The following is a 26202-nucleotide window of genomic DNA, read 5'->3' on the forward strand; positions in this document are numbered from 1 at the left end:
AGTTTGGCTTCAAGCTATGATGTCATCAACCCGTAATTTCGCTCATTATTTCAACATACACAGGAAGTTTGCTGGGTTGCCCATATAGTGGTTTATATTAAAATGAATTAGGAATAATGCAATTCAAACATGAGAGTGAATTATTAAAAAAACAAACAAATTATGATATACTATTTGCCATTTTTTACAAACACATTTCATTTATTATTCTTTTTAGTGTGAATAATAGTGTTTTGTACGTTCGTGAAAAAATAGTACACGCTGTACGTTTGTATTTGCACTACTTGATGCTGTCGCTGTGTGATTTGCAGTTAATGGAATAAAAAGAGAAGACCATCCCATCCCATCAGCTAATGTGTGAGTAGGGCAGTCGAGGCAACCCGTGACTGCTCTCCAACCTTTGACCCTCTCAACACGTGGCACAGGACACAAATATGAATACATTTTACAGTTATGGCATTTAATCAATGGACTTCATTCTAAAGAAACCACCAGCAGGTGGCTGCACACAGTATTAGGACATTATGAAATGAGCATTTTGGCAACTTTTTTTTGGTTTTGTTTTTTAAGATGTTTTGGTATGCATTTGAAATATATCAATTAGAAATCTACTGCTGTAACCTCTCCTGGAAATTAATTGTGAATTTTTACGTGTATTTCTGTGTGTAAGACAAAACAAAAAGCAATTGGAAGATCTGAATGTTCAAATTGAGCTTGCTTTAGTTCTGGTGATGTATATACTCATTGTGATTGTTGATGAAAACAAAAACAAACGTCGAAATTGCTATGGTTTTCAGAGGAATTAAGAGTTTATGTCAAAATCCAATCTACAAACTATATTTATGTTTGCTATGAGCTATAAGTCACCGTTCGAATCGTCTGACTTCAACATATAATCCTAATTTAAATGTAAAGAAAGCAGAGCTTACACTTTGCATTGGAATATGTTTGCCTTTATATCAGTGATATAAGAAATAAGAGAATGTAGCATATATGTAATATATGAACATCCAAGACTATTGTGTAGTGCATGGGGGGAAATATTGAGTAAGACCATATGAAACTATAATATCTTCTGTTTGAGTTGTGACTCACTGACTTTGTTTGTTAATGTTGTGCACCAGTCCTGTCCCAAATGTTTCTACTGTCCTCCGGTATCATGGAACTGTTGTAAAAACAGTAACACAATAAAGTTCAAAGCTGCATATCCAAGGGGAAGGGTGGCTCAAGAAGAAGATGGGGGGGGGGGGGAAGAAGCACCTCTTACTTTTTGTATAAACATGTTTAGGAAGTTAGCTCATTTTTCATAATGTTTGTACTTGTTTATTGTATGACTGTACATATAGGGTTTTCTGTTGTCCTTCTCCCAGTGTGTTACCTTGCCAATTGCACAGAGACGATGACGAAGAAGATGAATTGTCAACTTGGCTAAAGTGGCGTGAAAGATTTGAAGGTGTAAGCCGGATAAGAGGTGTGAGGCATGTCTTCCTTGACGATTTCTAGCAGGACAGCAACGCCTGTGTCCTTATCATCTTTGAAATTGGTTTGTGTCTGTCGCTCTTTTTTTTAAATGGCAAAATACAGAAAAGCTTCCTTTTGATGAAACGTACGATGTCAAATCAATGCACAGCTCCTTAACTGGTGTGTAACTGTTGCCAGCACGGCAACGGATGGCTTATGTTTAAGAAGTAATAAATGAGCTAAACAGTGTGATCATGGATGCGTTATGGTCAATATTCATGTTATTTTAACAATATTTTAATTAGTGAATACAGATTTGTTAGTAATTACGGTGAATGTCAACGAGGTAAGTTTTGAATTTTATACTTTTTTTTTTTTTGCTAACCTAGTCATTTACCAGGGACCAGTCAGTACGTTACAAAAACGTGTGGTCAAATAAAGCAGTGATTAACAACCATGCGGCGAATGATCCAATTGCACTTAATTGCTCCAAAAGCTATTATGTTTAGTGCAAATCATCAAGCTTTGTTCTGCTATCTTCGCGAGGGACCTATAGTGACAGGCAAACCAAATCAGTGCTCTTCCTCTAGAGGGCACGCTTGTGTAGCCAGCCACCTGTTGCCATTCATACAAGCCAACCAGCCGTGGCTTCCTGCAAGTGTTTCAGCTTTGTGTTGAACTCAACATGCCTAGATTTCACACTAAGTAAATCTGTGATGAATTTATGTATACTTCTGTGACTTTTTTGTTTGGTGTTGTGCCATGATTTTTTTGCCTGTGTGAAATATGTGCCATGGCTCAATAAAAGTTGGGAAATGGTGAACGAAACAACAAAACAAGAGTTAGCAAAGCAGTCTCCCTCCCCCCCTGTTTCTGCCATTAGGTCAATAGTTTGTATAAATCATTCAAATCAGGGATGGGCAACTTCAATGACGGCGGGAGCCACAGTTTTTTATCAGCGCTACCGGGGGGGCCGCATGGGACCGCGGTTACCTTGGCCGAGTTCTCTCTCACCGCAGCTTTTTGATATTATGTCATTCGCTTTTTTTCCCCAAATGTTTTGGATTGATAGCATACGTTTTGCCGTTTACAAAACAGTAATCCTCATAAACATCGGTTGAGAAATAAACAAGTTCCGACTTAATTTCAGGGTCCATGCATTGACTTCAATCGGAACATCGACCTCCCCAACATGGCCGCCACGTAGGAGAGAGACGATTACTCTCGTTTCCTGCTCTAAACTGAAATAAGCATCTGATATTTAGCTCATAGATTGAGTGATATTATAAAATCTTTTTGAGTGATTTTTAATACATTTTGGATTAATGCAGAAACTCCCCCAATCGTTTTCTTTGTTGTATTGGACCAGCAATCGATCAAGCTGGATAAAATAGAAATAGACGAGGCACAAAAAGACACTTACTTCATAGACTTTTATTCTCTATCAGCCATAAACACACTGCAGCCATTTTGTTTTTATCTTTTTTTTGTTTTACTTTTGAACAGCAATACATGCCCTTATAGATGTTTATACATATGCATCATATGACTATATAACTGTCTGCATCACAGAAAAAAGGGGGTGCTGATTTTTCAAATTAAAAGTACAGTATACCTGTCACAGTGAACTCCCAGTCCCCCACCCCCCGCCCGCCCCCCACTCCTCGTCTCTCAAAAGGAAATCGTGATAGTGAAATAAAAACATTACGTTGAGTTCCATACCGTAGCGATGCTCTGAGCGGGAATAAGTTTTGTTGAAGCTCTCTCAAACGGTCTCAATATGCTTGTGACTACTCGCCATCTGTCCTGCCAAAGAATTAGACGATCAGTGATACTTGACTGAAACTCTGCGGGTGCACTAAAAGCATGGAGGCGTTCCATCCCTGACATTCAGGAGTGCAAATACAGCATGTGTAAAATAAATCTCTATTCACTCAAAAAAAAAAAGAACTTTCACTCACAGTCGCACACTCAACAAAAACAAGCATGTTAATATTAAATAAATACATACACCGGAACCACCATCACTTTATGTGCCATATTTTCCCAATAAATAGCTTTTCACTGGCCTAAAAAAAAAACAAAACATTATAGCGTCAGAAATTAGGGGTGCGGTGGGAATCCAATGGAGTCACTGAAGGTAAATAATAAAAAAAAAAAAAGTACTTCAAAAGGCTATTTCAACCACCTTTGTTCCTCCTTTTCTGAGGATTTGTTATCTAGTACATAAAATAGCCCTCTAAAATAAAACAACGTGAAATTTCCTCACACGCTCACCATTCATACCATAAGAGCTATGATCAATAATTTAGGACACAGTGCCAACAAAAGTCTCCTCGAATCAAACGTAACACAAGGATTAGAAAGGCGCAGCACGGGGTGGAAATGGACAAAAACTACAAAGCCAGGATCATAATGACAGATGTTGATTAGTCATGCCCGCTCGACTTCACATGATTAATTAATCATTCCTAGGCTACAGATGTCAGTATTATCTAGATTAGGTTAGATACTATCAGAATGCCTGAAAGACACATTACACAGAGCCTACACAAAAACACAACAGCAGCAGCAGCGATCGGAGTTAAATAAATACACTTGTGTATAATCTGACTTTAGTTCAGTGACTTTTCTTCGCCAAGAAGATCTCACTAAGTCTGGCGGTGAGAGGCAGTGTCGCGTGAATAACTTTTCAGTTTTTGTTTTTTTTCGTTCAAGCATCCATTGAGGAGAGTATTTTTTTAGGTGAAGTGTTCAGTGTGGGCTATAACTGAATAGCATTTCTTGTTTATTTCTGATATTTTTGTTGCTTTACCACATAATAAAGACAAAAAATAAATGTAGACTATGTTGACACAAAACCTAAAATTGATCAGGAAAGATATTCTTTGGTCACAAAAAAGGCAAAAAAAACAACTATGTCAGAACAAAGAAATTAATGAATATGTAACACCAGCAAAGGAAGGAAACTGAAAATTTCAAAAAATCTTTCCAGACTTAAATGGGAAGACTGTGGTAGCTTTGAGGTGCACGCTGGGATTGCATGTGGCAAATGCATAGGATAGTTAGTGTAGCAAGGGAGTGTGTTCCACATTCTTCTACTCTCTCTCTTCCTCGTCTTCATTATCGTCATCGTGGTCCTCCTGGTGTTCTTCATAGTAGTGGTGAAACAGCTGGTGCAGATGCTGCTGGAGTTCGTGTGGTTTGGAACCTTTCGTGGGGCCGTCCACTTGCTCGAGAAAGACCTGTTTGCGCTGCCCAGCACCTTGCACCACCGTCCGTCTGACGGTCTGACCTTTACGCATGTGGGCCCTGCGCATGGAGAAGACCAAAAACGGAAGAACATTTAAGTCCACAGAAACAAAGGGATGCCTCCAGAAATTGTGGGTGAATGCTGTCATCAAGAAAGAAAACAATTGAGAACCCTAACTCCTGTTAATGCATCAGAGCATAACAAAGCAAGCCATGCAAAGATGCCATGTGAGAAGTCAGGATGACATGAGGGCAATGTGATTGGCCATTACGTACAGTGCCAGGAAAAAGTATTGGCCCCCTTCTCAAATTCTTATATTTTTGCATAGTTTCTCCACTTTGTTTAAGATCATCCAAATACAACAAAACAAAAAAACATAAATATCAGACAAATATAACCCAAGTGAGCTTAAAATACTGTTTTAAAATGGTGATTTCATTTATTAAGGAAAATAAAAAAACTTCAGTTACCTGGTGCTGTGTGAAAAATAATTACCCCCTCCCCCCCATGTTAATCATGAATGAATTCTGACTCATCACAGTTGTTGGTTAATTTTCACTGATCGCACCCAAGCCTGATTACCTCCAGACCAAGAAATCACTTAAACCGAATCTGGCCCGACAAAATCAAGTCGGACAACAGATCTAAATAAGCTGTGACAAAATGACACGATCCGAAGAAATTCTAGAACAGTCGAGAAATAAAGTAATTGACATCTCTCAGTCCGGAAAGGGTTACAAAAGCCATTTCTAAAGCTTTAGGATTCCAGCGAACCATAGGGAGAGCAATTAACCTCAAATGGAGAAAACATGGAACCGTGGTGAACCTTCCCAGGAGTGGCCGGCCTCCAAAGATTAGCCCAATACAACAGCAATGACTCATCCAGGAGGCCACAAAGGAACTCAGGACAACTTGTAAAGACCTTCAGGCCTCCCTTGCCTCAGTTAAAGGTCAGTTGTTCATGACAACAATAAGGAAGAGACTGCAGGGTAAAAATGGCATCCATGGCAGAGTTCCAAGGCCAAAACCACTGCTGACCAAAAAGTGCATAAAGGCTTGTCTTACGTTTGCAAAACACATCTGAATGAGTCCCAATACTTTGGGGGAGAGTATTATATGGACTGACGAGAATTTTTGCAAGGTGTGTGTCTCTTTACATCTGGCCTAAATGTTGCACAGCATTTCAGAAAAAGAACATCATACCAACAGTGAAACATGGTGGTGGTAGTGTGATGGTCTTGGGCTGCTTTGCTCCTTCAGGACCTGGTTGCTGTGAGTGATGGAACCATAAATTCTGCTCTTTAACAGAAAATCCTGAAGAAGAATGTTCAGCCATCAGTTTGTGACCTCAAGCTGAAGCGCACTTGGGTTCTGCAGCAGGATAACGATCCAAAAACACACCAGCAAGTCAACTTCTGAATTGCTTTAAAAAAACAAAATGAAGGTTTTGGAGTGGCCTAGTAAATGTCCAGACTTGAATCCGATTGAAATGGAGTGGCATGACCTTCAAAAGGCCGTTCGTGCTCGAAAACCCTCCATTTCGCCGAATTCAAACAATTCTGCAAGGAAGAGTGGGCCAAAATATCTCCACAGAGATGTAAAATACTGATTGCCGGTTATAGAAAAAGCTTGATTTCAGTTGTTGCTGCTGAGGATGGCCCAACCAGTTCTTAGGTTTAGGGGGACATTACTTTTTCACACAAGGCCAGTTAACTGAACATTTTTTTTCCTTAATAAATGAAATCATCCTTTAAAAACAGCATTTAAAGTTCACTTGGGTTATATTTGTCTGATATTTACATTTGTTTGATGGTCTTAAAGTGGGGCAACTATGCAAAAGTATAAAAATTTGAGAAGGGGGCCAATACTTTTTCACAGTACTGCATGTGCTACAACCTCATGACTAAACTGTGACATCATTGCTGGTCGAAGAGATACAAACTGCGGTTCCACAGTTGACATAGGTCTGCACTTGACTGAGTACTATTATAGTTTATAGTAGAATTTAATTGCACTGACACATAGCACTGTGAAGACAAAACATTTTGCATGTTTTGATGCAGAACAACATCAACGAGAATACTTGACTCTACATAACAGCTACTCCTGTATATAAGTGGTTTACAGGAGACTAACAAAAAATGCCACGCTCTCAAGTGATCACACACAAACCCCACTTTCTCATTGCACAAACCAACAAAAAATGTTATTAAATCCAGAATAATAACCTTTGTGAGGTGTCTTCTCTGGCTTCAAGAAGACTAGAACAAATGTCCAGCATAGGAGACAAGCTGGAATAAATATGACTAAATATAATGCAGATATTTCACAGCCAAATTCTTAAAGACTTAATGATAAACTGACCCATATGGGGAAAAAACTGCTGAAGTGTGCTTGTGGAATATTTATGGTGTACTGCTTTATCCATATGAGAATAAATAGATTTTTACATCCCACTTCAATCCAAGACGCAATTGTCAGTAGGAAATCTACGACACAGCAATCACTACAAACTCAACCAAACAAGTCTCAATGCAAGAACACACAAATAAAAACAAACACGTGCGCTCCAACTCCCACACACCTCGTGACCACAGTTCCATCATCTTTGACAGTCTCACTTTCCACCACATGGGGGAGCTCTGCTCTGGTAAAACCACCTATATAACCGAGTGCCTGGTGGCATAGAAGGAGGCAAAAAACAAACAAACAAAAAAAAACACCCCAGAACTGACTGAAATGCAAGTCAATTGATGATTTTTTTTTTCAATCAGCTTGTTGTAAACAATTGTGACAAAAGTGAGAAACAAACCTGTTTGAAGTCCTCTTGGGCTGTGGGGAGGTCGGAGTCCAAAGACAATTCCCCTTTGTGTGTGACAGTTCTTTTACCCTCTACGACAATGGTACTTTCTGCCAGACTGACTTTACGCACCTCAGCGGTCTCTTGTGATGCTGAGAAACCCTCACTTTCTGCAAAGGTAACCTAGGCAACAAAACGTTTCACATCACGACAAAAGCCCAACTAACAAAAATGAGCATGTGTCTTCCAGTTTTTCAGATATAAAGGGCATTAAATGACTATGATGAAATTTTGCTATTACTGTAGATTAAGGGTGTGCAGTTTACACAGTAATATGTGGTATATATGAGATAAATGGTAGTATAAATTTGTCCTTCAGTAGATTTGAACTCCGCCTCCTGGAAGCCGTCACCTTATCGTGGTGGAGGGGTTTGTATGTCCCAATGATCCTAGGAGCTAAGTTGTCTGGGGTTTCAAGCCCCTGGTAGGGTCACCCATGGCAAACAGGCCCTAGGTGAGGGACCAGACAAAGCACGGCTCAAAGACCCCTTATGATGACAACAAACGATGGATTCAGTTTTCCCTTGCCCGGACGCGGGTCACCGGGGCCCCCCTCTGGAGCCAGGCCTGGAGGTGGGGCTCGAAGGCGAGCGCCTGGTGCCTTTGTTTTTCGACTTTGTGGTCGTGTCATTGGACTTGCTTTGGTGGTCGCTGAAGCAAAAACTTGGGCATGGGAGGAGTTTGGTGAGGCCATGGAAAAAGACTTCTGGATGGCTTCGAAGAAATTCTGGTCCACTATCCGGCGTCTCAGGAGGGAGAAGCAGTGCACCATCAACACTGTGTATAGTGGGAATGGGGCGCTGCTGACCTCGACTTGGGACGTTGTGAGTCGGTGGGGAGAATACTTCGAAGACCTCCTCAATTCCACCAACACCCCTTCCCATGAGGAAGCAGAGTCTGGGTTCTCTGAGGCAGGCTCTCCTATCTCTGGGGTTGAGGTCACCGAGGTGGTTAAAAAGCTCCTCGGTGGCAAGGCCCCGGGGGTGGATGAGATTCGCCCCCGGAGTTCCGAAACGCTCTGGATGTTGTGGGGCTGTCCTGGTTGACACGCCTCTGCAACATCGCGTGGACATCGGCGACAGTGCCTGTGGATTGGCAGACTGGGGTGGTGGCCCCCCTTTTTAAGAAGGGGGACTGGTGGGTGTGTTCCAACTACAGGGGGATCAGCCTGGTCTATTCAAGGCTACTAGAGAGGAGGGTCCGTCGGGAAGTCAAATCTCAGATCCAGGAGGAACAGTGTGGTTTTCGTCCTGGCTGTGGAACAATGCATCACACACACTCCCCATGTTTTAATGCACCACATACACCTATCTCTGGGGGGCGGTGGGTCGTGGGTGGAGGGGGTTTGGCTGTTAGGCAGTACTGCCTGGCAGCCCTGCCCCACCCCCTCGGCTCACTGACCTCTCCAGATTTTAATGCACCACACCACTCGGGAGTGTGTGTGTGGGGGGGGGGGGGGGGGGGGGGGCACTGGTTAGGGCCAATGACTGCACCAGTCAGGGACCTGGCAGTCATAGTAACAGGGGGGAGGTGGGTCTCACTTTCTTGCATGGCGGTGCTCCCGATGACTGCTTGGTGTTGAGGCTGACCTCTCAAGGCCCGCGGCTGCTCCTTGTGTCCTCCCCCCCTTATTGTTCCCTTGTCGGGTGCCCCTATCCGCCCTCCTTTCCAACAAACAAGGGACACTATCCCGCCCTCGGGCTGGGCGGGGACTGGCTGCATCGCAGGCCTTGCGGGTTGGGGGGGGGGTCTGGCTATCCTGGGGGTGGAGTTGGGGTTGGGGGCGGCGGACCGCCCTGGGTCCCTCGGTGCGGCATGTGTCCGTCCGCCGGGCTGCTCTCGGGTGGACCCCTGGACCCGATCCCGCCCCTTGATTGATTGGGTGGGGTCCTCAACCTCCGCGGTGCAGGCACAGCAATTACAGGATACTTTTGTCAGTCTTTGTGCATGTAAAACGGTGTCAATTCACTTGCATGTATCCACAGGCACACAGCCGTAGGACTCTTTCACTGGGTGAGGGGTCACGCACTTACTGCAACAAATAACTCATGAATATGCAAATCGGTTGTGTATCCCTTCACATATACTCTCGCCTTGTAGACTTCTATAATTTACATAATTAAAGCCACTACACTTAAGTTGTACAGCCGGGTTCACGACCCTGGTCCTGCATGCTTCTTCTCCTGTCCTTGTCCTGTTCTATTTTGTCCTGTCCTTCCTTCACACGGTGTAGCACTACAGCCCCATGCAACACTCATATTAATGTTTCCTTGTTGGATATGATGTAATGATTTACTTCTCTCATCCTGTTTACAATGAGTGCTCTGTCTTTTGTCTTTGTTTCTCTCTCCCTTCTAGAAACTTTGTTCTGTTCGACTGATCAAGTCTGAATCTCAATAAAGATAAAAAAAAATAATAAAAATTATCCATCCATCCATCCATTTTCTGTACCGCTTATCCTCACAAGGGTTGCGGGCGTGCGTTTTAGTGTTTCTTAAATATTTATATCAGAAATTGTTTGTTTGTCTGCACTATTTTACACCACAGAATGCTGAATTTTACTTTTGAGATCTGCACAGTAAATTTGATCAAAGTATATCTGTATCATATCTGTTTAAAAAAAATAATAATCAAGGTTTGCTAAGGGATTATGAACTCATTCAGAAATAATTCAAACACTTACGATCTCATTATACTGTATACCGTTACTGTGAAGGAACTCAATAATTGAATTTTAGGCCATATTGGCCAGTCTGAATATAGAGTAGACACACATACCTCTGTATGGTCTCCCTCACTCTTTAGAACAGTGCGCTTCACCACTTTGGAGTATCCGTCTCCCTCTCCAACACTTATGGACCTCTGTGGGGATCCCTCGACCGAGACCTCCTCCCGTTCCACACCGTCCGACGAAACACACTTGCGAATAATCTTTCGAGTAACCTGAGGAAGGTCAAAAATCCACTTAGAAATCTAGTGGCCAATGTAGCAGTGAGGCTTATATAGATTAATGCTCAATGCTTCTTACTATATTCCCCTCAGTTCAAATACATAGTACAAAAGAAAAGTCTGAAATCTATGTATTTGCACCTTTATCTGCATCTTCACCAATATGTAATGGGTTCTTCCATGGACCATCCACTAACCCTCTATAAAGAATCTTGGAAAATGGTTTAGTTCTATTTGTGTGATCCTAATAACTAGATGTACTACTCTTAAGAAATTTACTGTGTCAAACCACTGTGAAAAGGGCATTAAAACAACGCTTGAAGTGGCGTAATGTTTTTGCACTATAGTTGTATGTCATTTTTAATGTGCCAAATCTTTCCAAAAAAATCCTACTGTACCTTTTTGACAACAATGTGCCCATTTTCATCTTGGTACTTTTCTTCTGTCACAGTCTGAGTCGGAAGGTCAGGCATTTCATCAGCCTGTAACAGAAAAAAGACAGATTTCCTGAATAAAATTGGGATAGGAGGGCTGTAACATTTTAAGTTGTATTCTCAGGGAAAATGTGCGCAAATGGAAGAAATACGCGCTGGTAAACACAACATCACCTTTTATAACCCAATTTTTTATCCTCTGTGATTAGTCTAAAGCTGTTAGACGGCAATTGAAAGTTGACATTGAAAACCTAGTATGGTTAAAATCACACCCTTCATGCTCCATCCCTCCACCTTCAATCATGTTGGGGTGGATACCTGAATGACAACTCTCCTTCGCACAATTCTGGTACTCAAAAATTCATCATCAGAACTTTCAGACATTGAGCCAATCTCTGAGTTGATCTCCTGACCAAGTAGAACAAAATCCATTACGATTACGAAGAACATATCCAAATGAATAAATTTTGGGAAGCAACGCAAGCAAGAAACAAAGTAGTATGGTGTCCTTTCCAGAGATTTTTTTCATTTCATACACTGGACAGTACAACATAACAGTCTGTTAGTTTCATCAAAAATAACATGCATATGTTTACTAAATGATCTGACAGGTGATTATGAAAGCGGTAGCTTTGGTTTAACATGAGTATGATACATGCTGAGGTAGGACTGGTTAAATGAGAAATCCCAAATAAAATTGAGGGTTATGAAGATTCCATCCATGTAGCCAGAGGTTTAGCAGTCAGTCCTTTATGAGGTAAATATAACATTTGGTTAAGCAAAGCTTGCAAGACCAGGACAGTCCACTAAATCTAGCCTTACCCTTGTCAGAGAATGCGTATCATCATATGCTCTCATTTTGGAGCTGGGCAGTTCACACAAGGTGAATTCTTCAGCAGATGCCTCTGAGCGGAATAATACATCTTCACTCTCGATGGGTACAACTTCGTGAACAACAGAAGCATCCTCATAATCTTCACTTCCAGAAGACAGCAACACCTGTCTATACACAGTTTCTTTCTCTCCTGGGTGACTGAGGTAATCCCCAAGATGACCTTTATTTGAGCTAGATCTGAACTTTGGTTCATCAAGCTCAGTCTCTGAGAAATCTGATGCAGCCTGCCTGCAGTCAAAGTAAGGCTCTGGATATGAATATTCAGAGGCTGAACCATGTGCACCACTGCAGACAACATCTTCATATGCCGGGCGCATGTGGGTCAAGGTGGTTGTGGTAGAAGAGGTTGCTGCATAGGCAGGTAAGATGGTGTACTCCTCATCAGAGGTGAATAAAGTCATTGCTGTGTTGGTTTTAACTGAGCTAAGATGAGAATCAGGTCCATCATTGTCCACTGGAGTGAAGGATTCTTCCAAATGTTGCAAATTCGCTCTTGTATTAACCTCATTTGAGGAATCATCAGATTGCGTTCCAGAGGTGGTTGTTTCCTGATGATGTACACTCACCAACGGACTAATCTCATGTGAGGACCCCTCAACCTTCGCTGAAATGGAGCACGGTATCAGTTGCTCAAAGCTAAACCGTCTTTCAAAAATAGCTGTTTCTTGACTCGGCATGTCTGACACTTCCTTGCATAAATCTCGGCGACTCTTCCTTGTTGTGTCTTCCCTTTCATAAGACAGAAAATTTGGTTCATGCTCTTGACCTTGAATGACATCGTTTTTAAAATATTCCTCACACAGATTACTTGGCACTTCTTCAGAAACTTCGAGGAAGATTGGTTTAGCGACATCTGAAGTAAAATTCAGTGACTGCTCCAAAATATCATGACCTCTTTTTGAATATTCTGCACTTGACAGGTCTTCAGTGGGTGAGATAATAGGTTCTCGACCAAAGGTTGACTGTGTAGTTGTGGGATCAAGTGAGACTTCTTCAGTGACATCCTGGTCAAATGTTTGAAGGTGTGCAGGCCATGTGATTGTGCCATTTGTCTGGTTTGTATCTTCTTGCTGCATGCTGATACTTACATTATCTGTGGAACATCTATCTCTAAGTTGACGTTCTTTGCATTCATGAATCTTATCACCGTCAGAGCTTTTGTCATTGGGTCGCGATAAAGGTGTACACATGATCTTTGATCCAAACTTTTCATATTGCGTAATTTTAATCTCTTCTAGATCTGACAGTAAGCAGTGCAGTTGTGAAGATCCTGAACCTGGTGGAGTTGGTGTGGGGTTTGATGATGTGATAATTTCCTCCTCACCACTTTCTTGAGCGGAGTCTTTGGTCATTGAGCTGAACCCTTCACCTTCACTTTGTTCAGGGAATACTAGAACTTCTTTGTCTGTAGTTTGTGGTGGGCCAATTTCACTAATCATCATGATCTCAGAATGTGTTTTACTCTGATAAAAAGTATCGGCAGTGGGTAATTCTATATTTCCACAGAGTGCGTTTGTGTTACAAGGCATTAAAAGTATGTTTGTTACAAAACACTCCAAATCCGGATCTTTTTTATCTTTAGGTTTGGAAAGATTTTCCCCAGATGATGATGTTGATACCTGCAGGATATGATGGAATGGAAAAAAATGAAAATGATTTGTGACTGATGAAAAAGGAGAGTAAAATGAAACATGCATTATGTGGAGGCCAGGTGTCAGAGCACTGTCTCTGATGCAAAAATTCACTTATAGGCCACGAGCATTTACTGTAGGTCATTCCAGTGGTATTTTCTAACTGTCAACAACAATAATGATAGAGAAAATTTAAATTGCCTATCAATAGCACATCATTGAAAATACAATGACATATTACAGGGCATGGCACAAGTGAACTTGTGTCACAATCTGGATTATGTGTTAAGTGAGGGTGGACATGCATCTTTTAATTTACTGGGTGTCCTTGGTTTACGACAAGAGTTTTGTTCCTACGCCGGCAGTGCAACCTGAATTTGTATGCAAGTCGGAAAGTGCTGTACTCTATTAATAACCTGTGTTTACGCAGTAGTAAAGTAACAATTACAGTAAGTAAGTGTATGAAGAAACACTAATGGGCCATACATACAAAACAATCAAATGAAAAAGAATAAGGACGGCAGTAACTGAGCCTGCCTCCTTGTGCCGCATGACGACGTATTCTTACTCCGCTGCGCAGACTACTTAATTGCGTTCGTAACCTCCTTCTTCTTCTTTTCCTCTCGGCTTGTCCCGTTAGGGGTCGCCACAGCGCGTCATCCTTTTCCATGTAAGCCTATCTCCTGCATCCTCCTCTCGAACACCAACTGCCATCATGTCTTCCCTCACGATATCCATCAAGCTTCTCTTTGGTCTTCCTCTAGCTCTCTTGCCTGGCAGCTCCATCTTCATCATCCTTCTACCAATATACTCACTATTTCTCCTCTGGACGTGCCCAAACCATCGAAGTCTGCTCTCTCTAACTTTGTCTCCAAAACATCGAACCTTGGCTGCCCCTCTGATGAGCTCATTTCTAATTTTATCCAACCTGGCCACTCCGAGAGCGAACCTTAACATCTTCATTTCCGCCACCCCCAACTCTGCTTCCTGTTGTCTCTTCAGTGCCACTGTCTCTAATCCGTACATCATGGCTGGCCTCACCACTGTTTTATAAATTTTGCCCTTCATCCTAGCAGAGACTCTTCTGTCACATAACACACCTGACACTTTCCTCCACCCGTTCCAACCTGCTTGGACCCGTTTCTTCACTTCCTGACCACACTAACCATTGCTCTGGACGGTTGACCCCAAGTATTTCAAGTCATCCACCCTTGCTATCTCTTCCCCCACCACTCCTCTCATTCATGCACATATATTCTGTTTTACTTCGGCTAATCTTCATTTCTCTTCTTTTGAGTGCATGCCTCCATCTTTCTAACTGTTCCTCCAGCTGCTCCCTTGCTTTCACTGCAGATCACAATGTCATCTGCAAACATCATGCTCCACGGGGATTCCAGTCTAACCTCATCTGTCAGCCTATCCATCACCACTGCAAACAGGAAGGGGCTCAGGGCTGATCCCTGATGCAGTCCCACGTCCACCTTAAATTCTTCTGTCACACCTACAGCACACCTCACCGCTGTTCTGCTGTCCTCGTACATGTCCTGTATTATTCTAACATACTTCTCTGCCACTCCAGACCTCCGCATGCAGTACCACAGTTCCTCTCTGGGTACTCTGTCATAGGCTTTCTCTAGATCTACAAAGACACAATGTAGCTCCTTCTGACCTTCTCTGTACTTTTCCAACAACATCCTCAAGGCAAATAATTCATCTGTGGTACTCTTTCTAAGCATGAAACCATACTGTTGCTCGCAAATACTCACTTCTGTCTTGAGTCTAGCCTCCACTACTCTTTCCCATAACTTCATTGTGTGGCTCATCAACTTTATTCCTCTATAGTTCCCACAGCTCTGCACATCACCTTTGTTCTTAAAAATGGGCACCAGTACACTTTTCCTCCATTCCTCAGGCATCTTCTCACGCACTAGAATTCTATTGAACAAGCTGGTCAAAAACTCCACAGCCACCTCTCCTAGATGCTTCCGTACCTCCACAGGAATGTCATCAGGACCAACTGCCTTTCCATTTTTCATCCTCTTTAATGCCTTTCTAACTTCCCCCTTACTAATCATTGGCACTTCCTGGTCCACCACACTTGCCTCTTCTACTCTCCCTTCTCTCTCATTTTCCTCATTCATCAACTCCTCGAAGTATTCTTTCCACCTAGCTTGCACACTGCTGGCACCAGTCAACATATTTCCATCTCTATCCTTAATCCCCCTAACCTGCTGCACATCCTTCCCATCTCTATCGTAACCTCCAAACCTCGTATATTGATACCATCGTAAACCAAGGACCTCCTGTAAATGGCTGATGCTCTCTTATAACATCAGTGCAGAGAGCACATTCCCCATTAAAATGGTGAGCACATTACTGAATATTAGTTATGACAGTTGCTGCGCTACAGCTGTATGGCAATCCCGAAAGAAAACCATTCCTTCTGCTTTAATATGAACACGCCATGGCAGTGGGACCATTGTGTGCAATTAGTAAAAGCTTGAGGTAAAGCATTAATTCCAACAATATACAATATAGTGCCAACATTATTAATTATATGAAGCAACACTGCATTCTCTGCATAGCAAGACCTTCTGCTGTCTTACCGGCAGAACTTGAAACTTTTTGTCCATTCTCACTGACTGTCTTTTCATGTCTTTGAAAAGGACATCTTGGCTGTGTGTCATCATTAATGGGGATATAGTGTCTGTCCCTTCATGCTCAAGCAAAAGCGATCTTGGTTCCATTGTTTCACTCCTTGTTTGAGTTTGTTTGCTGAAGGCCTCCATGCCTTTGACAGTGTGATGAAAGTCCATGTTTTCTTCCACAGATGGCATGGAACTCAACTCTGGCTGGCTAGCATTGCCAGTCATGGCCTCATTCAGTCGAGGCTCGATGCTGTCCATGCTTTCAAAATTACAAGATTCTTCAACAAATTGCGTCTCCCCAATAGCTGTTAAACATTCAAAGTTGTTTTGCTCAGAAGTCTTTTGAAAGCCTCTATCAAAAGTAGTTAGACTAAACGTGACTGTGTCACAGACATGTTTTCCCTTATAGACTGGATCAAATATGTGTGCCATTAATCTCCTGTGGATTGGGTTGTGGGCAAGTCTTTGGTCTGTGGGAACACTTTCACCTATGAGACCGTGTTGAGATTGTTGGTGTTTTAAACATTGTACTGAATCTTCGACTGAATCAGGAATTCCAGGGGAAGATTGTCTTGAATTAGAAAAGCAGGAGTCACTAAATGACTGGACAACCATGTTTTGATGGCGCAGTGTGTCATGAGTTTCACTGTCAAGGGCAATAGATTTGGGAGAATCTGGTTTGATCTCATCACGATACTGATCAACAAACTTTAGATGCAACACTGATGAATCTGGTGAAACAGATAAATTTTCTGATAACTGATGAGAATGAAATGCCTCAGATATGTGTACAACATTATCTGATTGTGAAAATGATTCATTGAATTTACATTCCTCAGCAAGTTGGAAAGAATATTTTGGTGTAAAATATGATAAGACAGCAGAGTCCGGAGGACATTTTGGTGCAGTAAATTTGTCAGTGAGGCAGGTTGAAGGATTCTCTGGGAGATGATTGTTTGAAGGATTAATACAAGACAGAGATAACTTGCGTGGCTGTTTGACTTCTAAATAGGAGGGGACTGGTTGAGGATTGTGGAAAGGCTGTTGTTCGACATCGAAGTTAAAAAACATTTTGAAAGAAGAATATTGTCCCTTATAGAGGGGCTCAAACAAAGGTGATATCAATTTTTGATAAGGATGGAGGTCTCTCAACACTGGGGACAAGGACGACACATCTGCAAGTGTAACATGTCTCGCACTAAACTGAAGTTGGCCTGCAAATTCCACGACTTTATTTTCTGGAATAAAATTTTCTGACGATAATGAATCCGGTGATTCTGGCCTGTTGTCGTCAAAGAGATCCTTGAGACAAAATTCTGAATACTCCACGTCACACAAAGTTGTCAGAGGCGAAACTGGCCTTTCCTCAAAATACCGTAAGTAATAACTACAATGTTTGTTGTTTTGAACAAACATACAATCAGGACCAAATGAACACTTGTCAACTGATGCCACAGACTCTGGGGAGGATGCTCTGAAGTCTAACAGCCAGTCCCAAAGTAGGGACCTGTTTAAATCTGAAGAAACAGAATCTGGAGACAACGCCCTGCTGCTAACTAAGATATCGAGTTCTATGTCTGATGAAACAGACTGTGGAGACTTCGGTCTGGTCTCATGAAAAAGGTCGGTGAGACACAAATCACAACCTTCCCAATCTGAAACACTCGATTCTGGTGTGTACGACCTTTGGTGAAAGCATTGGTCATAATTCTCAATTTGGGCCACGTCAAAATGAGGAACAGGTGAGTCAGGAGAAAGAGCCCTGAGTTCACATTGAGATGCTACAGACTGTGAAGAAGAAGGTCTCACCTCCATAGTCAACTCATCTGTGGAGAAGTCAGACAAGTCATCAAAAGAGTCAGATAGTCCCAAAAAAGGCCTAGACTCCAAAGCCGTGTCATCAGAAAGGGTCTCGGATTGTTTTTCATTTCTAAAGCCACGCACGACATCTGCATATGTAAAAGGTCTTGCAAAAGACCATGGTTGGCCTGCAATTGCCACGACATTATTTTCTGCACTTACATTTTCTGACGATACTGAATCTGGCGATCCTGGCCTGCGATCGTCAAAGAGATCCTTGATACAAAATTCTGAATACTCCACGTCAGACAATTTTGACAAAGGAGAAACTGGCCTTTCCTCAGTATGCTGTAAGTAATAACTACAATGTTTGTTGTTTTGAACAAACATACAATCAGGACCAAATGAACACTTCTTAACTGATGCCACAGACTCTGGAGAGGATGCTCTGAAATCTAACAGCCGGTCCCAAAGTAGGGACGTGTCTACATCTGAAGAAACAGAATCTGGAGACAGCGACCTGCCGCAAAATGAGACATCGAGTTCAATGTCTGATGAAACAGACTGTGGAGACATCGGTCTGGTCTCATCAAAAAGGTCGGTGAGACACAAATCACAACCTTCCCAATCTGAAACACTCGATTGTGGTGTGTACGACCTTTGGTGAAAACATTGGTCATAATTCTCAATTTGGGCCACATCAAAATGAGGAACAGGTGAGTCAGGAGAAAGAGCCCTGAGTTCACATTGAGATGCTACAGACTGTGGAGAAGAAGGTCTCACCTCCATAGTCAACTCATCTTTGGAGAAGTCAGACAAGTCATCAAAAGAGTCAGATAGTCCCAAAACAGGCCTAGACTCCAAAGCCGAGTCTTCAGACAAGGTCTCTGATTGCTTTTCATTTTTAAAGCCGCGCACGACATCTGCATATGTAAAAGGTCTTGCAAAAGACCATGGTTGGCCTGCAATTGCCACGACATTATTTTCTGCACTTAAATTTTCTGACGATACTGAATCTGGCGATCCTGGCCTGTTATCGTCAGAGAGAGCCTTGATACAAAATTCTGAATACTCCACATCAGACAATGTTGACAGAGGAGAAGCTGTCCTTTCCTCAGTATACTGTAAGTAATAACTACAACGTTTGTTGTTTTGAAAAAACATACAATCAGGACCAAATGAACACTTCTCAACTGATGCCACAGACTCTGGAGAGGATGCTCTGAAGTCTAACAGCCAGTCCCAAAGTAGGGACGTGTCTACATCTGAAGAAACAGAATCTGGAGAAAGCGCCCTGCCGCGAAATGAGACATCTAGTTCCATGTCTGATGAAACAGACTGTGGAGACATCGGTCTGGTCTCATCAAAAAGGTTGGTGAGACACAAATCACAACCTTCCCAATCTGAAACACTCGATTGTGGTGTGTACGACCTTTGGTGAAAGCATTGGTCATAATTCTCAATTTGGGCCACGTCAAAATGAGGAACAGGTGAGTCAGGAGAAAGAGCCCTGAGTTCACATTGAGATGCTACAGACTGTGAAGAAGAAGGTCTCACCTCCATTGTCAACTCATCTGTGGAGAAGTCAGACAAGTCATCAAAAGAGTCGGATAGTCCCAAAACAGGCCTAGACTCCAAACCCGTGTCTTCAGACAGGGTCTCGGATTGTTTTTCATTTCTAAAGCCACGCACGACATCTGCATATGTAAAAGGTCTTGCAAAAGACCATGGTTGGCCTGCAATTGCCACGACATTATTTTCTGCACTTACATTTTCTGACGATACTGAATCTGGCGATTCTGGCCTGCGATCGTCAAAGAGATCCTTGATACAAAATTCTGAATACTCCACGTCAGACAATGTTGACAGAGGAGAAACTGGCCTTTCCTCAGTATGCTGTAAGTAATAACTACAATGTTTGTTGTTTTGAACAAACATACAATCAAGACCAAATGAACACTTCTTAACTGATGCCACAGACTCTGGAGAGGATGCTCTGAAATCTAACAGCCAGTCCCGAAGTAGGGACGTGTCTACATCTGAAGAGACAGAATCTGGAGACAGCGCCCTGACGCAAAATGAGACATCGAGTTCAATGTCTGATGAAACAGACTGTGGAGACATCGGTCTGGTCTCATCAAAAAGGTCGGTGAGAAACAAATCACAACCTTCCCAATCTGAAACACTCGATTGTGGTGTGTACGACCTTTGGTGAAAACATTGGTCATAATTCTCAATTTGGGCCACATCAAAATGAGGAACAGGTGAGTCAGGAGAAAGAGCCCTGAGTTCACATTGAGATGCTACAGACTGTGGAGAAGAAGGTCTCACCTCCATAGTCAACTCATCTGTGGAGAAGTCAGACAAGTCATCAAAAGAGTCGGATAGTCCCAAAACAGGCCTAGACTCCAAAGCCGTGTCTTCAGACAGGGTCTCGGATTGTTTGTCATTTCTAAAGCCACGCACGACATCTGCATATGCAAAAGGTCTTGCAAAAGACCATGGTTGGCCTGCAATTGCCACGACATAATTTTCTGCACTTACATTTTCTGACGATACTGAATCTGGCGATCCTGGCCTGCGATCGTCAAAGAGATCCTTGATACAAAATTCTGAATACTCCACATCAGACAATGTTGACAGAGGAGAAGCTGTCCTTTCCTCAGTATACTGTAAGTAATAACTACAATTTTTGTTGTTTTGAAAAAACATACAATCAGGACCAAATGAACACTTCTCAACTGATGCCACAGACTCTGGAGATGATGCTCTGAAGTCTAACAGCCAGTCCCGAAGTAGGGACATGTCTACATCTGAAGAAACAGAATCTGGAGACAGCGCCCTGCCGCAAAATGAGACATCTAGTTCAATGTCTGATGAAACAGACTGTGGAGACTTCGGTCTGGTCTCATCAAAAAGGTCGGTGAGACACAAATCACAACCTTCCCAATCTGTAACACTCGATTGTGGTGTGTACGACCTTTGGTGAAAACATTGGTCATAATTCTCAATTTGGGCCACATCAAAATGAGGAACAGGTGAGTCAGGAGAAAGAGCCCTGAGGTCACATTGAGATGCTACAGACTGTGGAGAAGAAGGTCTCAGCTCCATAGTCAACTCATCTGTGGAGAAGTCAGACAAGTCATCAAAAGAGTCAGATAGTCCCAAAAAAGGCCTAGACTCCAAAGCCGTGTCTTCAGACAAGGTCTCTGATTGTTTTTCATTTTTAAAGCCACACACGACATCTGCATATGTAAAAGGTCTTGCAAAAGACCATGGTTGGCCTGCAATTGCCACAACATTATTTTCTGCACTTAAATTTTCTGACGATACTGAATCTGGCGATCCTGGCTTGCTGTTGTCAAAGAGATCCTTGAGACAAAATTCTGAATACTCCACATCAGACAATGTTGACAGAGGAGAAGCTAGCCTTTCCTCAGTATACCGTAAGTAATAACTACAATGCTTGTTGTTTTGAACAAACATACAATTAGGACCAAATGAACACTTCTCAACTGATGCCACAGACTCTGGAGAGGATGCTCTGAAGTCTAACAGCCAGTCCCGAAGTAGGGACATGTCTACATCTGAAGAAACAGAATCTGGAGACAGCGCCCTGCCGCGAAATGAGACATCTAGTTCAATGTCTGATGAAACAGACTGTGGAGACTTCGGTCTGGTCTCATCAAAAAGGTCGGTGAGACACAAATCACAACCTTCCCAATCTGAAACACTCGATTGTGGTGTGTACGACCTTTGGTGAAAACATTGGTCATAATTCTCAATTTGGGCCACATCAAAATGAGGAACAGGTGAGTCAGGAGAAAGAGCCCTGAGTTCACATTGAGATGCTACAGACTGTGGAGAAGAAGGTCTCACCTCCATTGTCAACTCATCTGTGGAGAAGTCAGACAAGTCATCAAAAGAGTCGGATAGTCCCAAAACAGGCCTAGACTCCAAAGCCGTGTCTTCAGACAGGGTCTCGGATTGTTTTTCATTTCTAAAGCCACGCACGACATCTGCATATGTAAAAGGTCTTGCAAAAGACCATGGTTGGCCTGCAATTGCCACGACATTATTTTCTGCACTTACATTTTCTGAAGATACTGAATCTGGCGATTCTGGCCTGCGATCGTCAAAGTGATCCTTGATACAAAATTCTGAATACTCCACGTCAGACAATGTTGACAGAGGAGAAACTGGCCTTTCCTCAGTATACCGTAAGTAATAACTACAATGCTTGTTGTTTTGAACAAACATACAATCAGGACCAAATAAACACTTCTCAACTGATGCCACAGACTCTGGAGAGGATGCTCTGACGTCTAACAGCCAGTCCCGAAGTAGGGACATGTCTACATCTGAAGAAACAGAATTTGGAGACAGCGCCCTGCCGCGAAATGAGACATCTAGTTCAATGTCTGATGAAACAGACTGTGGAGACTTCGGTCTGGTCTCATCAAAAAGGTCGGTGAGACACAAATCACAACCTTCCCAATCTGAAACACTCGATTGTGGTGTGTACGACCTTTGGTGAAAACATTGGTCATAATTCTCAATTTGGGCCACATCAAAATGAGGAACAGGTGAGTCAGGAGAAAGAGCCCTGAGTTCACATTGAGATGCTACAGACTCTGGAGAAGAAGGTCTCAGCTCCATAGTCAACTCATCTGTGGAGAAGTCAGACAAGTCATCAAAAGAGTCGGATAGTCCCAAAACAGGCCTAGACTCCAAAGCCGTGTCTTCAGACAGGGTCTCGGATTGTTTGTCATTTCTAAAGCCACGCACGACATCTGCATATGTAAAAGGTCTTGCAAAAGACCATGGCTGGCCTGCAATTGCCACGACATTATTTTCTGGACTTACATTTTCTGACGATACTGAATCTGGCGATCCTGGCCTGCGATCGTCAAAGAGATCCTTGATACAAAATTCTGAATACTCCACATCAGACAATGTTGACAGAGGAGAAGCTGTCCTTTCCTCAGTATACTGTAAGTAATAACTACAATGTTTGTTGTTTTGAAAAAACATACAATCAGGAACAAATGAACACTTCTCAACTGATGCCACAGACTCTGGAGAGGATGCTCTGAAGTCTAACAGCCAGTCCCGAAGTAGGGACGTGTCTACATCTGAAGAAACAGAATCTGGAGAAAGCGCCCTGCCGCGAAATGAGACATCTAGTTCCATGTCTGATGAAACAGACTGTGGAGAAATCGGTCTGGTCTCATCAAAAAGGTCGGTGAGACACAAATCACAACCTTCCCAATCTGAAACACTCGATTGTGGTGTGTACGACCTGTGGTGAAAGCATTGGTCATAATTCTCAATTTGGGCCACGTCAAAATGAGGAACAGGTGAGTCAGGAGAAAGAGCCCTGAGTTCACATTGAGATGCTACAGACTGTGAAGAAGAAGGTCTCACCTCCATAGTCAACTCATCTGTGGAGAAGTCAGACAAGTCATCAAAAGAGTCGGATAGTCCCAAAACAGGCCTAGACTCCAAAGCCGTGTCTTCAGACAGGGTCTCGGATTGTTTGTCATTTCTAAAGCCACGCACGACATCTGCATATGTAAAAGGTCTTGCAAAAGACCATGGTTGGCCTGCAATTGCCACGAAATTATTTTCTGCACTTACATTTTCTGACGATACTGAATCTGGCGATCCTGGCCTGCGATCGTCAAAGAGATCCTTGATACAAAATTCTGAATACTCCACATCAGACAATGTTGACAGAGGAGAAGCTGTCCTTTCCTCAGTATACTGTAAGTAATAACTACAATGTTTGTTGTTTTGAAAAAACATACAATCAGAACCAAATGAACACTTCTCAACTGATGCCACAGACTCTGGAGAGGATGCTCTGAAGTCTAACAGCCAGTCCCGAAGTAGGGACGTGTCTACATCTGAAGAGACAGAATCTGGAGACAGCGCCCTGCCGCGAAATGAGACATCTAGTTCAATGTCTGATGAAACAGACTGTGGAGACTTCGGTCTGGTCTCATCAAAAAGGTCGGTGAGACACAAATCACAACCTTCCCAATCTGAAACACTCGATTGTGGTGTGTACGACCTTTGGTGAAAACATTGGTCATAATTCTCAATTTGGGCCACATCAAAATGAGGAACAGGTGAGTCAGGAGAAAGAGCCCTGAGTTCACATTGAGATGCTACAGACTGTGGAGAAGAAGGTCTCACCTCCATTGTCAACTCATCTGTGGAGAAGTCAGACAAGTCATCAAAAGAGTCGGATAGTCCCAAAACAGGCCTAGACTCCAAAGCCGTGTCTTCAGACAGGGTCTCGGATTGTTTTTCTTTTCTAAAGCCACGCACGACATCTGCATATGTAAAAGGTCTTGCAAAAGACCATGGTTGGCCTGCAATTGCCACGACATTATTTTCTGCACTTACATTTTCTGAAGATACTGAATCTGGCGATTCTGGCCTGCGATCGTCAAAGTGATCCTTGATACAAAATTCTGAATACTCCACGTCAGACAATGTTGACAGAGGAGAAACTGGCCTTTCCTCAGTATACCGTAAGTAATAACTACAATGCTTGTTGTTTTGAACAAACATACAATCAGGACCAAATAGACACTTCTCAACTGATGCCACAGACTCTGGAGAGGATGCTCTGACGTCTAACAACCAGTCCCGAAGTAGGGACATGTCTACATCTGAAGAAACAGAATCTGGAGACAGCGCCCTGCCGCGAAATGAGACATCTAGTTCAATGTCTGATGAAACAGACTGTGGAGACTTCGGTCTGGTCTCATCAAAAAGGTCGGTGAGACACAAATCACAACCTTCCCAATCTGAAACACTCGATTGTGGTGTGTACGACCTTTGGTGAAAACATTGGTCATAATTCTCAATTTGGGCCACATCAAAATGAGGAACAGGTGAGTCAGGAGAAAGAGCCCTGAGTTCACATTGAGATGCTACAGACTGTGGAGAAGAAGGTCTCAGCTCCATAGTCAACTCATCTGTGGAGAAGTCAGACAAGTCATCAAAAGAGTCGGATAGTCCCAAAACAGGCCTAGACTCCAAAGCCGTGTCTTCAGACAGGGTCTCGGATTGTTTGTCATTTCTAAAGCCACGCACGACATCTGCATATGTAAAAGGTCTTGCAAAAGACCATGGTTGGCCTGCAATTGCCACGACATTATTTTCTGGACTTACATTTTCTGACGATACTGAATCTGGCGATCCTGGCCTGCGATCGTCAAAGAGATCCTTGATACAAAATTCTGAATACTCCACATCAGACAATGTTGACAGAGGAGAAGCTGTCCTTTCCTCAGTATACTGTAAGTAATAACTACAATGTTTGTTGTTTTGAAAAAACATACAATCAGGAACAAATGAACACTTCTCAACTGATGCCACAGACTCTGGAGAGGATGCTCTGAAGTCTAACAGCCAGTCCCGAAGTAGGGACGTGTCTACATCTGAAGAAACAGAATCTGGAGAAAGCGCCCTGCCGCGAAATGAGACATCTAGTTCCATGTCTGATGAAACAGACTGTGGAGAAATCGGTCTGGTCTCATCAAAAAGGTCGGTGAGACACAAATCACAACCTTCCCAATCTGAAACACTCGATTGTGGCGTGTACGACCTGTGGTGAAAGCATTGGTCATAATTCTCAATTTGGGCCACATCAAAATGAGGAACAGGTGAGTCAGGAGAAAGAGCCCTGAGTTCACATTGAGATGCTACAGACTGTGGAGAAGAAGGTCTCAGCTCCATAGTCAACTCATCTGTGGAGAAGTCAGACAAGTCATCAAAAGAGTCGGATAGTCCCAAAACAGGCCTAGACTCCAAAGCCGTGTCTTCAGACAGGGTCTCGGATTGTTTGTCATTTCTAAAGCCACGCACGACATCTGCATATGTAAAAGGTCTTGCAAAAGACCATGGTTGGCCTGCAATTGCCACGACATTATTTTCTGGACTTACATTTTCTGACGATACTGAATCTGGCGATCCTGGCCTGCGATCGTCAAAGAGATCCTTGATACAAAATTCTGAATACTCCACATCAGACAATGTTGACAGAGGAGAAGCTGTCCTTTCCTCAGTATACTGTAAGTAATAACTACAATGTTTGTTGTTTTGAAAAAACATACAATCAGGGACAAATGAACACTTCTCAACTGATGCCAGAGACTCTGGAGAGGATGCTCTGAAGTCTAACAGCCAGTCCCGAAGTAGGGACGTGTCTACATCTGAAGAAACAGAATCTGGAGAAAGCGCCCTGCCACGAAA

General features: G+C 42.7%; 2 protein-coding genes across 19 annotated transcripts in view; one reads left to right on the forward strand and one right to left on the reverse strand.

Annotated features, from left to right (window-relative positions):
- Nucleotides 1-1713, forward strand: part of camk2d2 (calcium/calmodulin-dependent protein kinase (CaM kinase) II delta 2) — a 44647-nt gene extending 42934 nt beyond the window's left edge. For all 14 annotated transcript variants that reach the window (XM_061771295.1, XM_061771301.1, XM_061771304.1 and 11 more), the window contains one exon: nt 312-1713. In XM_061771295.1, the coding sequence (XP_061627279.1) occupies nt 312-315 (4 nt within the window). In that variant the 3' untranslated portion in view covers nt 316-1713. The remainder of the gene's footprint in view (nt 1-311) is intronic.
- A 1167-nt stretch (nt 1714-2880) lies between these two features.
- LOC133477046 (ankyrin-2-like) overlaps nt 2881-26202 on the reverse strand; it is a 100868-nt gene continuing 77546 nt past the window's right edge. For all 5 annotated transcript variants that reach the window (XM_061771313.1, XM_061771316.1, XM_061771318.1 and 2 more), the window contains 5 exons: nt 10922-11005; nt 10353-10517; nt 7527-7697; nt 7299-7390; nt 2881-4773 (listed from right to left, as the gene is read on the reverse strand). In XM_061771313.1, the coding sequence (XP_061627297.1) occupies nt 4560-4773; nt 7299-7390; nt 7527-7697; nt 10353-10517; nt 10922-11005 (726 nt within the window). In that variant the 3' untranslated portion in view covers nt 2881-4559. The remainder of the gene's footprint in view (nt 4774-7298; nt 7391-7526; nt 7698-10352; nt 10518-10921; nt 11006-26202) is intronic.

This window comes from Phyllopteryx taeniolatus, chromosome 4 (assembly GCF_024500385.1).
Source record: "Phyllopteryx taeniolatus isolate TA_2022b chromosome 4, UOR_Ptae_1.2, whole genome shotgun sequence".
Taxonomy (NCBI): domain Eukaryota; kingdom Metazoa; phylum Chordata; class Actinopteri; order Syngnathiformes; family Syngnathidae; genus Phyllopteryx; species Phyllopteryx taeniolatus.